The 16660-nt window shown below is 39.3% G+C and overlaps 1 protein-coding gene across 1 annotated transcript in view; it reads right to left on the bottom strand.

Annotated features, from left to right (window-relative positions):
• HCRTR2 (hypocretin receptor 2) overlaps positions 1-16420 on the bottom strand; it is a 106421-nt gene extending 90001 nt beyond the window's left edge. Inside the window, exon 1 of the mRNA XM_061195178.1 lies at positions 16198-16420. Within this exon, the coding sequence (XP_061051161.1) occupies positions 16198-16420 (223 nt within the window). The remainder of the gene's footprint in view (positions 1-16197) is intronic.
• Positions 16421-16660: the final 240 nt, after the last annotated feature.

The following is a 16660-nucleotide window of genomic DNA, read 5'->3' as shown; positions in this document are numbered from 1 at the left end:
AAATTATCTGTTATGTTTGTCTCTTCACCTAAAGTATAGGTTCCTTGGTTTCTATTATCTTTGTACCCTGGATTCTTATTCCAGTAATTGGCACAAAATCTCCCAATATTATAAGTTACTTCTATTGGCAGAGATCCAAAATGTGAAATGGAGATATCTATCAGATTATCTTAGTCTTATGCCATTAAATGCTTGATTCCTCTAAATTCCCTTGTTCTGAGACTATAGTAGTTAAAAATACTTTTAACTATTGTCTGATTCCTGTGACAGAGACAGTGTTCCCTTATACTTTCCAACCCCACTTGTAGTTAAGTTGATACAATGAGACTGGTTTTGGTCAAATGATTATGGGCATGACAGACATGTGTAGCTTTTTGGCAAAGGTAGTTAAGAGCCAGTATATATTTCCCAGTTCACTCCTATCCAGCCATGACAACGTTAGAGGCTGTAAAATGACTTATCCCCAAACTGAAAAAAATTAAAACAACATTTATCTCATCACTTCTAAAGGCTCAGGAATCTGTGAGAAACTTAACTAGATAATTCTGTCTCAGAGCCTGTCATTAAGTCAAGCTGGTGGGGGCAGGGGAGAGTGCTGTTGGCATCATCTCAAGACTCTTTCTGGCCAAAGGATTTGCTTCTAAGATCATACACATGGTTGTTAGCAGGCTACATTTCCTCTATGGTGGTAGGCTGGATATTTTAATTCCTCACCATGTGGATTGTTCTCAACAAGGAAGCTTACTTTCTCCAGAGCAAGAAATCCAAGAGCAAGAGAGTGAGAACTCAAGGCAGAAACCGTAATCTTTTATAATATAATTTTGAAAGCGACATACTATCACTTCTGCTATATGCTACTGTATGCTGCTATAGACCAATTCTGGCACAATATGGAAAAGAACTAAACAGGGTGTGAATACCTGGCGGTGGGGGACACTGAGACCCATCCTGGAAGCTTGTTTCACAGTGGCTGCATGTTGAGGTGGTCCATGAACAGAAAGGACATCTGGACCTTGAGACACAACTGACTCTCCAACCTACATTAGATGTCAAATAGACAAGAAATAAACTTCTGTGATGCTAAGCCAATGAACATTTAGGGTTTATTTGCCTCTATGGCACAGCCTACCTTTTCAGATCAATAAAGCTCTTCACATAGTTATGTCTACAGAAAGAGACAGTGAAGATCAAAAGAGCTTCAAGTATTCTACGACTTTTAAGATTAACTTCTTGGGGGATTCAAGATGGTGGAGGAGTATGAGGACATGGAGTTCATCTCTCTCCATGGATGCATCAGGAATACATCTATAGATGCAACAATTCTCACAGAAGACCAGCTGAAGACCTTGGACACCGGAAAGGACTATAAAGATCCCTGCATAACCGGGTAGCATGGAAAAAAGAAGGGAGAAGGAGGAGGAAAGGAAGCGGGACAGGACAGGGCAGGGGAGCTAAAGCAGAGGAGAGATTCCCGAATTTGGGGAAACTCCCTCTCTGATGGGGGAATCGATTGGGACAGAAAGCAAGCATTTGAGGCTGTCAGAAGGGGGTGAAACGGCCAATCAGTGGCAGATGGGACAGAGTGAGAGGTACACAGACGGTCTGTACTGCAGCTCTCTGTGCCCTGGACTGGGATGTGTGTTCACAGATGTGCAAGGGGGCTGGGAGCTGGAGTGTGGGGATTGGAGAACAGGCCTGGAGCGAGAACTGCTGTTGGTTGTGGAGAGACAGACTGAGGGGACAGGAGGGAGGAAATCTGCAGCAGGGAATGCCTACAGAGGAAGACTGGACTGCCATGGAAGCAGGTGCTACTGCTGAGTCACACACAGGGGGAGGAGCCATTATTGTAGCCTCTCTCTCCCCACACACCAGTGCCTGCCGACGGACAATAAAAGAAGCCCTCTCAGGGCTGGCCCTCACACGCCTGTTGCTGGGTGTCAGAAAAAACCTGGCCAGGGCCGGTCCTCAGGGGCCTTACGCTGGATGTCAGAAAAGGCCCTCACTACGGCTATATATCTTGCGCCCATGGCTGCCAGCTTCCCTGCGCATTTGGCACCACTGGGGTTCCCGCCATCCAAGCAGTCATGCCACCTCTGCACCCGGTCCTTACTGGGGCAGACCCATGAGCTCCAAGGCATCCTAAGGACCAGACTCCTGCGGGTAGACCACATGCAGAGGTGGGGATAAAACCAAAGCTGGATCCCAGGGATGGGGCAGCTAAGGAAGAAGATCAAAAATCTTTCCATTGGCAGCACAAGCTGCAGATTAAATCCCTGCAATCAGCTAGGTAGACCCTGCATCTGTGGAATATCTTAATAGACAATGAGTGTTCCCACAAATGAAAATGTTCTAGCTCTGGCAGCTGTGGACTTTGGGGGCAGCACACGCAGCAATTGGGCCAGATCAGAGTCTGAGTCATCCCCACAGGGCCCACAGCAGGTCCAGAGACCAGCCCAGGGAGGTGGAGGTGGGCTGTGGCTCACATTGTGTGCAAGGACACTTTCAGCTGAGACTCCAGGGAAACGTAATTATTATTATTAATTTTATGTTTTGATTCATTCCATTGTTGGTTCTGGCCTTTTTTGTTTGTTTTTTTCCCTTTCTTTTTTTGTCTGTTTTTTTGTTTTTGTTTCAGTATTATTTTTTTTAATTTAGTCTTTTGGGGTCTTCGTGCTCTATAACATATTTTTTATTTTTATTTTTTTATATACATCTATTTTTACTTTGCTTTTCTGTTGTCCTGTGTTCTTTCCCTTTTTGTTTTATTTTATTATTTTTAAAATCATTTTTATAGGTTTTATCGGTTTCCTTGCTTTATGCTTTACTTGGCATACTGCTTTGGTTTTGATTGTAGGTTTGTGTTTTTGTTAGTTTTGATCCTAATTGTTTGATTTCGCTTTTGAGTTCTTCTATTTCTCTGGTTGTTCTCTTGTTTTTGATTTATTTGGTTCTGTTTTTGTTTCTTTTGCACGTGTGTGTGTTTCCTTGATTGTGTTTTTGTTTGTTGGATTTTGTTTTTACCATTTCTCTGGGGTTTTGTTTGTCTTTTTTGGTTTTTTTCTTTAATATATTTTCTATTTATTTTTCTATTTCTATTTTTATGTTGCTTTTCTGTTGTTCTGTCTTCTTTCCCCTTTCTCTTTTCCTTCTTATCATTTTTTTCAGTTTGTTTTGTTTCTTTGCTTCCTTCTTCAGTTGGCACTCTGCTTTGGTTTTGTTTTTTAGTATTTTGTTTTTGTCAGTTTTCTTTTTAATTGTTTGATTTCATCCTTGGGTTCTTTTGTTTTGTTGGTCTCTTGCTTTTTGATTTATTTGGTTCTGTTTTTGTTTCTTTTGTGTGTGTGTTTGTTTCCTTGTTTCTTTTTCTGTTTTTTTGATTTTACTTTTTACCATTTGTCTGGGGTTTTCTTAGTCTTTTCATTCTTTCTTTTTTTTTTTAAATCCTCTTTATTGCTGGGATGAGCAAATTGCAGGGTCTTGATTCCTCAACCAGAAGTCGGGCCTGAGGCTCTGGAGTGGGAAAACAAAGTCTAGGATGCTGGACCACTAAAGGATTCCCAGTCCCAGGGAAGATTAATCTCTGAGAGCTCTCACGGAGACCTCTATCTGAATCCAAGACCCAGCTCCACCCAACTGCCAGCAGCTTCCAGAGCTGGACACCCCACACTAAACAACAAACAAGACAGGAACACAAACCCACTCATCAGCACACAGTCTAACTAAAGTCATACTAAGCTCACAGACACCCCAGAACACACCACCTGACATGGTTCTGTTCATCAGAGGGAAAAGACTCAGCTCCACCCACCAGAACGCAGGCACCAGTCTATCACATCAGGAAGCCTATGCAAACCACTGAACTAACTTCACCACCAGGGGAAGAAAAGAGAAGCAAGAGGAACACAAATACTGTAAATTAGACAAAATGAAAAGAGAGAGAAATATCTTGCAGGCAAAGGAGCAAGAAAAAAAACCCCATAAGAACAAATAAATAAAGAGGAAATAGACAAACTACTTGAAAAAGAATTCAAAGTAATGATAGTAAAGATGATTCAAGATGTTAGAAACAGGATCGAGCAAATGCAAGAAAGTTTTAACAAGGACCTAGAAGAACTAAAGAGCAAACAAACAGTAATAAAAAACAAAATAACTGAAATTAAAAATACTCTAGAAGGAATTAATAGCAGAATAACTGAGGCAGAAAAACAGATAAGTGAGCTGGAAGATAGAATAGTAGAAATAACTGCCACAGAGCAGAATAAAGAAAAAAGAATAGAGGACAGTCTCAGAGACCTCTGGGACAATATTAAGTGCACCAAATTTCAAATAATAGGAGCCCCAGAAGAAGAAGAAAAAAAGAAAGGGTCTGAAAAAATATTTGAAGAGATTATAGTTGAAAACTTCCCCAACATCAGAAAGGAAATAGTCAGTCAAGTCCAGGAAGCACAGAGAGTCCTATACAGGATAAACCCAAGGAGAAACACACCGAGACACATATTAATCAAACTAACAAAAATTAAACATAAAGAAAAAATATTAAAAGCAGCAAGGGAAAAGCAACAAATAACATACAAGGGAATCCCCATAAGGTTAAGAGCTGATCTTTCAGCAGAAGCTCTACAGGCCAGAAGAGAGTGGCAAGATATATTTAAAGTGATGAAAGGGAAAAACCTACAACCAAGTTTACTCTACTAGCAAGGATCTCATTCAGATTTGATGGAGAAATCGAAAGCTTTACAGACAAGAAAAAGTAAAAACAATTCAGCACCACCAAACCAGCTTTATAACAAATGCTAAAGGAACTTCTCTAGGCAGGAAACACAAGAGAAGGAAAATACCTACAAAAACAAACTGAAAACAATTAAGAAAATGTAACAGGAACACACATATCAATAATTACCTTAAATATAAATGGATTAAATGTCTCAACCAAAGGACACAGACTGGCTAAATTGATACAAAAACAAGACCTGTTTATATGCTGTCTACAAGAGACACACTTCAGAGCTAGGGACACATACAGATTGAAAGTGAGGGGATGGAAATAGATATTCCATGCAAATGGAAATCAAAAGAAAGCTGGAGTAGCAATACTCATATCAGACAAAAACGACTTTAAAATAAAGACTATTGCAAGGACACTACATAATGATCAAGGGATCAATCCAAGAAGAAGATATAACAATTGTAAATATTTATACACCCAACAAATGAGCACCTCAATACATAATGCAAATGCTAACAGCCATAAAATGGGAAATCGACAGTAACACAATAATAGTAAGGGACTTTAACTCACCAATTTCACTAATGGACAGATCAACAAAAATGAAAATAAATAAGGAAACACAAGCTTTAAATGACACATTACACCAAATGGACTTAATTGATATTTATAGGACATTCCATCCAAAACAACAGAATACACTATCTTCTCAAGTGCACACGAAACATTCTCCAGGATAGATCATATCTTGGGTTACAAATCAAGCCTCAGTAAATTTAAGAAAATTGAAATCATTTCAAGCATCTCTTCTGACCACAACTCTATGAGACTAGATAACAAGTACAGGAAAAAAATCTGTAAAAAATACAAACACATGGAGGCTGAACAATATTCTACTAAACAACAAGGAGGTCACTGAAGAAATCAAAGAGGAAATCAAAAAATACCTAGAAACAAATGACAATGAAAGCATGATGGCCCAAAACCAATGGGATGCAGCAAAAGCAGTTCTAAGAGGGAAGTTTATAGCAATACAATGCTACCTCAAGAAACAATAAAAATCTCAAATAAACAGCCTAACCTTATACCTAAAGCAATTAGAGAAAGAAGAACAAAAAAACCCCAAAGTTAGCAGAAGGAAGAAAATCATGAAGATCGGATAAGAAATAAATGAAAAAGAAATGAATGAAACAATAGCAAAGATCAATAAAATAAAAGCTGGTTCTTTGAGAAGATAAACAAAATCGGTAAACTATTAACCAGACTCATCAGGAAAAAAAGGGAGAAGACTCAACTCAACAGAATTAGAAAGGAAAAAGGAGAAGTAATAACTGACACTGCAGAAATACAAAGGATCATGAGAGACTACTAAAAACAACTATATGACAATAAAATGGGCAACCTGGAAGAAATGGACAAATTCTTAGAAATGCACAACCTTCCAAGACTGAACCACGAAGAAATAGAAAATATAAACAGACCAATCACAAGCACTGAAATTGAAACTGTGATTAAAAATCTTCCAACAAACAAAAGCCCAGGATCTTATGGCTTCACAGGAGAATTCTATCAAACATTTAGAGAAGAGTTAACACCCATCCTTCTCAAACTCTTCCAAAGTATATCAGAGGGAGGAACACTCCCAAACTCATTCTACAAGACCACCATCACCCTGATACCAAAACCAGACAAAGATGTCACAAAAAAAGAAAATTACAGGCCAATATCACTGATGAACATAGATGCAAAAATCCTCAACAAAATACTAGCAAACAGAATCCAACAGCACATTAAAAGGATCATAACCCATGATCAAGTGTGGTTTATCCCAGGAATGCAAGGATTCTTCAATATAGACATATCAATCAATGTGATATACCGTATTGACAAGTTGAAGAATAAAAAGGATACAATCATCTCAATAGATGCAGAAAAAGCTTCTGACAAAATTGAACACTGATTTATGATAAAAACTCTCCAGAAAGTGCACAAACAGGGAAACTGTATCAAGGTAATAAAGGCCATATATGACAAACCCAGAGCCAACATCATTCTCAATGGTTAAAAACTGAAACCATTTCCTCTAAGATCAGGAACAAGACAAGAGTGCCCACTATCACCACTGTTGTTCAACATAGTTTTGGAAGTTTTAGCCACAGCAATCAAAGAAGAAAAAGAAATAAAAGGAATCAAAATTGGAAAAGAAGAAGTAAAACTGTCACTGTTTCCAGATGACATGATACTATACATAGAGAATCCTAAAGATGCCACCAGGAAACTACTAGAGCTAATCAGTGAATTTGGTAAAGTTGCAGGATACAAAATTAATGCACAGAAATCTCTTGCATTCCTATACTCTAACAATGAAAAATCTGAAAGTGAAATTAAGGAAACACTCCCATTTACCACTGCAACAAAAAGAATAAAATACTTAGGAATAAACCAACCTAAGGAGGTGAAAGACCTGTATGCAGAAAACTATAAGACACTGATGAAAGAAATAAAGGCAATACAAACACATGGAGAGATATACCATGTTCTTGGATTGGAACAATCAACATTGTGAAAATGACTACACTACCCAAAGCAATCTACAGATTCAGTGCAATCCCTATCAAATTACCAATGGCATTTTTCACAGAAGTAGAACAAATAATTTCACAATTTGTATGGAGACACAAAAGACCCCAAATAGCAAAAGCAATCTTGAGAAAGAAAAACAGAGCTGGAGGAATCAGGCTCCCAGACTTCAGACTACACTACAAAGCTACAGTAATCAAGACAGTATGTTACTGGCACAAAAACAGAAATATAGATCAATGGAACAGGATAAAAAGACCAGAGATAAACTCACACACATATGGTCACCTTATCTTTGACAAAGGAGGTAAGAATATACAATGGAGAAAAAACAGCCTCTTCAATAAGTGGTGCTGGGAAACATGGATAGATACATGTAAAAGAATGAAATTAGAACACACCCTAACACCATACACAAAAAAAAAACTCATAATGGATTAAAGACCTAAATGTAAGGCCAGACACTATAAAACCCTTAGAGGAAAACATAGGAAGAACACTCTTTGACATAAATCACAGCAAGATCCTTTTTGACTCACCTCCTAGAGAAATGAAAATAAAAACAAAAATGAACAAATGGGGCCTAATGAAACTTAAGAGCTTTTGCACAGTAAAGCAAACCATAAACCTGACAAAAAGACAACCCTCAGAATGGGAGAAAATATTTGCAAATGAAGCAAGTGGCAAAGGATTAATCTCCAAAATATAGAAGCAGCTCATGCAGCTCAATGTCAAAAAACCCCAGCCCAATCCAAAAATGGGTGGGAGACCTAAATAGACATTTTTCCAAAGAAGACATACAGATGGCCAACAAACACATGAAAGGATGCTCAACATCACTAATCATTAGAGAAATGCAAGTCAAAACCACAATGAGGTATCACCTCACACCAGTCAGAATGGCCATCATCAAAAAATCTAGAAATAATAAATGCTGGAGAGGGTGTGGAGAAAAGGGAACCCTCTTGCACTGTTGGTGGGAATGTAAATTGATACAGCCACTATGGAGAACAGTATGGAGGTTCCTTAAAAAACTAAAAATAGAACTACCATACGACCCAGCAATCCCACTACTGGACATATACCCTGAGAAAACCATAATTCAAAAAGAGTCATGTACCACAATGTTCATTGCAGGACTATTTACAATAGACAGGACATGGAAGCAACCTAAGTGTCCATTGACAGATGCATGGATAAAGAAGATGTGGCACATATATACAATGGAATATTACTCAGCCATAAAATGGAAAGAAACTGAGTTCTTTGTAATGAGGTGGATGGACCTAGAGTCTGTCATACAGAGTGAAGTAAGTCAGAAAGAGAAAAACAAATACTGTATGCTAACGCATACATATGGAGTCTGAAAAAACAGTACTGATGAACCTAGTGGCAGGGCAGGAATAAAGATGCAGATGTGGAAAACGGACTTGAGGATACGGGGCTGGGAAAGGGAAGCTGGGACGAAGTGAGAGAGGAGCACTGACATATATACACTACCAAATGTAAAATGGATGGCTAGTGGGAAGCTCCTGCATAGCACAGGGAGACCAGCTTGATGCTTTGTGATGACCTAGAGGGTAGGATGTGGAGGGTGGGAGGGAGGCTTAAGAGGGAGGGGATATGGTTATATATGTATACATGTAGCTGATTCACTTTGTTGTACAGCAGAAACTAACACAACATTGTAAAGCAATTATACTCCAGTAAAGATGAAGAAAAAAAGGTAAGACATCGAAAAAAAGATAAAACATCAAAAAAAAGAATTAACTTCTTATTTTAAATTAAAACATTGGATTTATTTATTTATTTATTTATTTACTTATATGCCAATTTTGTAAATCTGTTTAATGTGCGTCTGTACTCAGAATGTTGACAAAATCAGGTACCAAAGACACTGTAGCCAAAGGTCAGACAAAGGGAGTTAGTATCCTTATCCTGACTTCTTGGAATATAGGACACTCGTAAGGTTTTCCAAAGCAGACACACAATCCTTGGATATTTCTATGTAGTCAAACTTTTCTTTTAAATTGATTTCAAATCATTTCAGGCATGTAAATTTTTACACTAAATACAACCTACCTCATTAGATTGTTCTGAAGAATAAATGAGGCAATGTATGTAACAATGTCTTCTGAAGAGTAACATAATATTTAAACATTAAATATTGTTCATATATATGTGATATCGAAAGCAAATTACTGGAAAAGACTCAGTGATAGTAATCCAAAAATATTTTCAAGAATAGAGTGCATATTTATTCTGAATAGTTTTGATTTTTTGTTTATGGGGAAACAGTTCAAATGGAAAAAAATTTAATGGTATTTAAATATATATCCAACCCGTTTACTTGGTCAAGATATGATCTCTCATTGGGAACAAAGATGAAATGAATAAATTCAGTCCTAAGAGTCAGCTATCCAAAAGACTGGTCATATATGTCATGTATTTCATCCAATAGCCTCTCAAAGTGTTCCACTGTCAGTGTCTAAAGTTCATTTCATTTATGGTGTTATGGGTAATGCCTCTTTGGACATATAAAATACCATTATGCTCCAGGAGCAGTATTATGTGATATAATGATTGACATATGCAGTCAAATCAATAGAAACTTATGATTTTTTAAAAAGTTAACATTAATTCCATCAGAGAAAAAAAAAATGTGAGTAGGTTTGAAAGCCAAAGGAGGAACAAAATAATCTTTAGATTATCTGAGATAATAAATGTTTAGGTCCTCAGTCTTTAATGGTCTCTAAAGACAGCACCTTCAGTAACAAAATAATCCTTGGCCACAATTATCTAACATTTATCCAGAGAGTCACCCCACTGAACAGGCAAAAGCCTTTTTGGCAACACCTATTTTTACCTTGAAATTTTCTCTTGTAAAGTAACTCTAGCCTGACCTTGATTAACTTATCAAATGAGCTCATCCTCCAAGCTGAAGGACTATAGTCTATCAGAGGAATAGCATGGCAACCGGCCAGCACAGCTCCATAGATCGTCTGGAGGGCACACCTCAGTAACATTCCCATTCTCTCTTTTCTTTCCTTTTTCTTGGTCAGGATTAGAAGCATGGGACAGAGTCAGGATGACAAAGGTGGGCCATGGAACCAGATAAATCCATTAGAAACCTAGTGCTGATACTTACAGTCTGACTAAACTTTGGAACTAGTTAAAATAGCTTTTTGAATTTCATGTTTCTCATTTGTAAATCAAAGCTATTAATCTCCTTGTTATAAGTTTGTCATGAGGCATCAAGGAAACATATATATTCATCATGGAACCTAGCTTCCAAGACCTGGCATATAGTACTCCATAAACATTCTTCATTTTCCTTTGCAGCAAGAAGAGGAGTTGAAGATGAATAACTACCCTTTGTTTCACCCATCACATGTCATTAACTGGACCTCACCAGTGAGACGTTATTCAACAGAGCCAGCATCCCTAATGTTGGGGAGTATGTCAGAATTCTACAAGAAGAAGGATGGAAAGGTCGTCTCTCACCAGTGAAATAACACCAGTGGTGGATACTCCTGAAATCTGAGGAGGTGAGTACGAATTCAGGGACTTTGGAATGCTAACGTAACTGTAGTATGTGATGATTTGCAAATATGTTCTGAAATATGAATTAATAAAACTTCACATAAACATATAAAACACATATGTATGCCCTAATAAAATCAATAAAATTTTTAAAAACTTCATGTATTTGTATTTGAGTGTTAGATTTAGCCTGTCTTATACATTGGTAACATTTTCATTTATTTCACTTTCCTCATTTTTTTTCAAATATAGAATAAACCCATTCCGTTTAAATTATCAGTAGCACATGTTATTTCATTATTGTCTTCCCATGGTAAATGTTGCTGTTATCTATGAGACAGCCATTTAAAAAGTTATCACTGAGATTCTGTTCAAGTCGAAAACATGATTTATTTTACCCGGAAAAACTAAGCGGCTATGATTTGCTAAAAATGTGGAGGTGTCAGCTTAACTCTTATTCAGGTAAGCATGCTTTGCATTCTGTAACTAAAATCATACAAGTTTAAAGCTTAGTGGCTAATCTTACCTTTTACGGTTACTGTTCATGACTTCTATAGGGTCTTGGCAGAGATCAGTAATGTATTATCTCTAACCTCTTTCTGCTTCCTGTGTAGGAAAGGGTGGATTTTAAAAGACCCACAGAGCTGAGATGGGCTTTGGGACAAGTAGAAAAGAAAGGTCTCAGACTTAGGAGTAGCGGGAACTTGCAACTCTGCCATTGCCATGTCTGGGGCATACGATTAGCTCTGTAAGAAGCAACCCTATTACAGGTATTCCCCCCATCCCACCTACCCAGTTTAGTTTAACTCTTACTGGATACATTTATTAATGGGCAGTGTGCTTTAACTGAGTTAAATCAACATATTATCTCTGTGTGTGTGTACGGGCATGCTGTTTAAAACATCAATAGTGATAGACTGACCAGCTAACATTTCAGAAACTCTGAGTTAATGGAACCTAGGGCAGGCAAATGTAAACTGAGAGAAAGAGAGAAAATCATCATGATGGTTAGGAATGACTTTCACATAGAGGTGGGAAGGCAATGTTAAATAGTCAGTATGATGCGCTAAACATCTGATTGGGGTTGGTGGGTGGAGCTGGTATGGAAAAGAAGAGTAACAGGTGCCAACACCATGTTAGTAACAGCTTTTACGAAAACACTCAATTGAGAAAAATGCCAGAGTAGAGGCCATAAAGAGCTACAGAGCTACAGACTGGCCATGGAGGAACAAGATGGCTACCAACCACATCAAGAAGGGATTTCAATAGTGGGAATGAAGAGATAGAAATTGGCATTTAGTGTCTACTGTGTCAAGAAAAGAAAAAATTATATATATTTGTGTATACTCCTCTAAATATCTCTGTAGAGGATGTTCATATATATATCCTCATAGGATTTCTATAAGGCAGGCTTTATTTTTTCAATTTATTTGATTCAAGTATAGTTGATTTACAATGTTGTATTTATTTCTGCTGTACAGCAAAGTGATTCAGTTATAGACATATAGATGTTCTTTTTCATATTCTTTTCCACTATGGCTTATCACAAGATATTGAATATTGTTCCGTGTGCTGTACAGTAGGACCTTGTTTTCTATCCATTCTCTATATAATAGTTTGCATCTGTTAACCCCAAACTCCCATTAATCCAACCCTCCCCCACCACCTCTCCCCCTTGGCAACCACAAGTCTATTCTCTGTGTTTGTGAGTCAAGGCAGGCATTATTAACCATAACTTTCAGTTGGAAAAAACAGGCTCAGAGAGTTTGTTAACTTGCTAATGCCACATGAGAAGTGAGAAGCACAGCTGGACTGATGTCATCTGTTGACTGCTCTCCTCATTTTTTTGTATGAAGATGACAACAGGGAAGATAGAAGCATTCCAGGTGAAAATCATATATTTGAATGTGGAAGTAAGAGAAGCAGAGAATTGTTCATTTCCTCCAGATGTTTAACACTTGAACTGACTAGAACCCATCTCTCCATCCAGTTTCTACTCAAGGAATAGTAGGAATGACATCAAACATATTTCCTTGAGTGTCCCCAAGAACTTTCCCCCTACACACATTAATCTTAAAAACATAACATTGCTCAAAATGTACTGGTCAAATAACTGAATGCATCTACTTGGCTAAAGTACAAGACATACTTAGGAATAGGTTATATGTGACATAATTTTGAAGATACTGGAAAAACACTGTTTCCAGAAAGAACCTGTCCCATCTTCCTTCCTAGGATTTAAATTCTATAATTAGACGTGTATATGTTTTTATTAGGATGCATATAATCATGAAATTGCATGTAATTTTTTGCCTTATTTTGAATGACTTGTATCAACATTTTTTCCAATAAACTGCTTTCTAGCTTGGGAAAGGAGCATCTGATAATGGGGAGGGTATATAATGAGAGAGGCACCATGGAGAGCAGAAGAATAGGTGGGTATGATCAAGACCTTGTCATCCTGCTCACAAAAGGACATGGTGGGAGTAATGACTTCTAACTGATTACACTATTTTTGTAAGTTCAACAAGGTTGAGATTTTCCAAGTAGTCAGTTACATGAAAGTACAAGTGGTAAGCGGACCGGAAGGGTCAGTGATTATATCCGCTGCTTACACGGTGGTATTTCACCTTCATACCCAATGTTGACTCTTTTATCTTGCACGAATAATGTGATTTCTTGTCCTGCCATTCTCTGCATAAAATGACATACCAGGGGGGCAAAAAAGCAATTCTCAATCTAATCTGTTTTGCAAATTTGACAGTGACTTCAAAGAGCAGGAAGTTGTCTGTGAGTAATGACACTGCTTATTTGTTTAAATGTCAAACTTAAACCTCATCAACTTTCAGGGAATATGTCCACAAAGAATATGGGTTTCAGTTCAGCCAGAGAGGATTTCAGTGTCATTCAGTTTTGAGGAAAACAGCTGTCAGTTTCATGAAAACAAAGAGCTTTGAGTATACCTTTTTTTTTTTTTTTTTTTTTTAAGCTGAATAAAATTGGACATTTCAGCACTTGGGGCTGTGGACAGTGCTCTCTCACTTGACATTATGAAACATCTACTCTAGAGATGTTTCTTTCTTGAGACTAAAACACTCCTCAGGCTAGCAAACATGCACCCCTAAACTATGCAATTAGGATATGAAGACCATGCATCACAGGTCTGTGCAAGCCAGAATAAAATAACAGCAAAAAGGAGCAAATTTTATCACAGAGGTTAAGTCTAAAATACAATTAGGGAAGGAAAATAATTATGATTTGTAGCTATTCCTGCAAAACACGTCAAAATTTTACTGCAATGCAATAACGTTCCTCCCTCAGTGGGTTTTTGTTGGAGAGAATCACAGAACCATTAACCCCTCATGGTAATTTATTAATAGTGGGCATAGATGCAAGGGAGAAAGGAAATACATTTAATAGGCTTGCAGGCACTGGGAACAAAGAATTAATTCTCTATATGCTTTCTAAATCTAGAGTGGAATATCAGTGAAGAATTCTGGACCTGAGGTAAGAAGAAATGGAACTGAATCTGAATGATGTTCCTTAATAAGTCATTTCATTTCTCTAAGTCTTGCTTCTTCTGTCAAATGTGGGTTACTCTGAGGTTAAGTGAGAGAGTGTATGGTAAGGAGTCTGGCACAGAGTAGGTATTCATAGATGTTCAATTTTGATTATTCACTTATCATTAAGTATTAGCGTAATGCAGTGAAATGTTGCTATGCTAGTAGCCATGTATCTTAATTATTGTAACTCTAAGCATGGATGACAAGGAGAAGGGAAACAAGAAAAGCATTATGATTAACGGACTTATCCTTACAACTTGTCCTAACCATGTGTATTTCCACTTTTCACCTTGTCTGCCTCCTCAAAAGATTTCCTTTATGTTTGCCTTTAAAAAAAAGCAACAAAATTAAAATAGCTTGAAAAAAATATAGACAGAGCCAACTAAAGTTCTCAGAGGATTCTTATCTTTCTTGTCAAATAATATTCTACCAGCTCTCTCAGGAATGCCTTTCAGTCACATACTACCAACTATTCTGCCTCCTGAATTGGCGAGGGACTACTTTGAATGCTTCTTACCCAGACTGACACATATGGGGAGAGAAGGTAAAAATCAGGCTAGCGCTGAGAGCTTGATAAGTCTCTTATCATCCTCCACTGCAGCTACAAAGTCTTTACTTTGGACTTCAACACCTCCCAGCCTACTCCACCTCACTCATCTTCTCCCCCTTTTTGTAACTGAAAATCAAGAGCATCTTCTCCTAGCCTCCTCCTATCTCCTGTCATTTTCCACAGAGATTCCCTCCACACTGCCCTCTGCATTTAAACGCCTCCTACTCTCCATTCATCAAGGTGCATGCTCCTTCCATTCACAATTTATGTTCAATCGTCCCTCCCTTCCAAAGCCCCTGTTTTTTTTTTTTTTTTCTTGTTTTTTTTAAGTGGATTTCCCAGCTGCCCAAATAAACTCCATCACCACAGCCACCATCTAGCCACGGCACCGCTTCTTCAACCCTCAGAAATTGTGCAGAGGTGGGGAGTGGGAGAGGAAATTTATGTTTGCATACCCACCTAGACAGGGACAAATAGTGAGAACCTAGCACAAAGCTTGGTCTGGTCTTTGAAAAAAAAGAAATCAGCTGCAAATATTTCCCGAGCCTGGAAACAAGCATGCTCTGGAAAATACATGGGTACAGTGGATAAATGAATGAATGGACGGAGGGATGACTGATTGCGATCTCCTTGGTACTTTCTCAGAGGCCCCTCCTCCTTGCTCGCTCCCGGCATGGCTCCTGTTTAATTCAGCTTCAGTGCATGAGTGCACCTCCCTGCTTTGCCTCTCCTCCCACTCCCTGCCCTTTCATTACCACCTCTGGACACAGCCTCAACCCCTCGCCAAAGGGCACTGTACCGGGCTCACAAATCCTTTGTGACTTCCACAGCCCAGGAGAGCTTGCTCCTAAGGGGCACAGCTTCTCATCCTGCCAGCCTGACCTCTCCCCACCCCCGAAACACTCGGCCACGTTACACAAAAGGATGACTAATTCCACCACACTCCAGCAAATCCACCTGGAGAGCCCTGCCTCTGCCCCTTTCCCCGCGCTTGGAACCTTGGTGCTCCCAAAGGCAACGCGGCTCCCCGCGGCTCCCTGCAGAAAAAGAGATCACCATTCCAGGGCTCGGTCCTGGTTCGTAAAATCAGAAAACTTTTTTTTTTTTTTTTAATATAACCCTATCCCGAGAGCAGCCACCTCTTTGTGTGCATCCCTGGGGGGAGGAGGGGTCTTGGCAGCCAGGGGTGCGTGGACTTGGCAGCCCCTGCGTGGGGCTGCCCGGCGGACACTCACCCAGGACGTTCCCGATGAGAGCCACCACGAACACGATGATGTAGCCGGCGATCAGGACCCACTCGTATTCTTTGGGGTGGAGGTATTCCCTCCACAGGTACCGCAGGAATTCCTCGTCGTCATAGTCGGTGGGGTTTAAAAAGGGCTCTTGAGTTTCATTCAGCTCCGGAGCAGATGACCAGTTGCGACAAGGGGGGGAGTCCTCCAGTTTGGTGCCGGACATCACGGGCTCCAGTCCGGGTCGGCTCAGTGCTGCAAGCGGCTCGGCCCCTGCCCCATGGGCGCCGCGGTCTGCGGCGTGAGGAGGCGCGGACAGGCGACCAGGGGCTCAGGAGCAGAAAATGACGTGAAAAGTTACGGAGCCAATGCCTCCGAGTCTCCCGCCCGCCGGGCAACTCGTACGCCGGCGGGGCTGTGTCTGCAGCCGATGTTGCACCGGGAGGCGAGGAGGCTGAGCATCCAG

This window comes from Eubalaena glacialis, chromosome 7 (genome assembly GCF_028564815.1).
Source record: "Eubalaena glacialis isolate mEubGla1 chromosome 7, mEubGla1.1.hap2.+ XY, whole genome shotgun sequence".
In the NCBI taxonomy this organism is placed as follows: domain Eukaryota; kingdom Metazoa; phylum Chordata; class Mammalia; order Artiodactyla; family Balaenidae; genus Eubalaena; species Eubalaena glacialis.
Note: the sequence above shows the minus strand (reverse complement) of the source record. Positions and strands in the feature narration are given on the sequence as shown.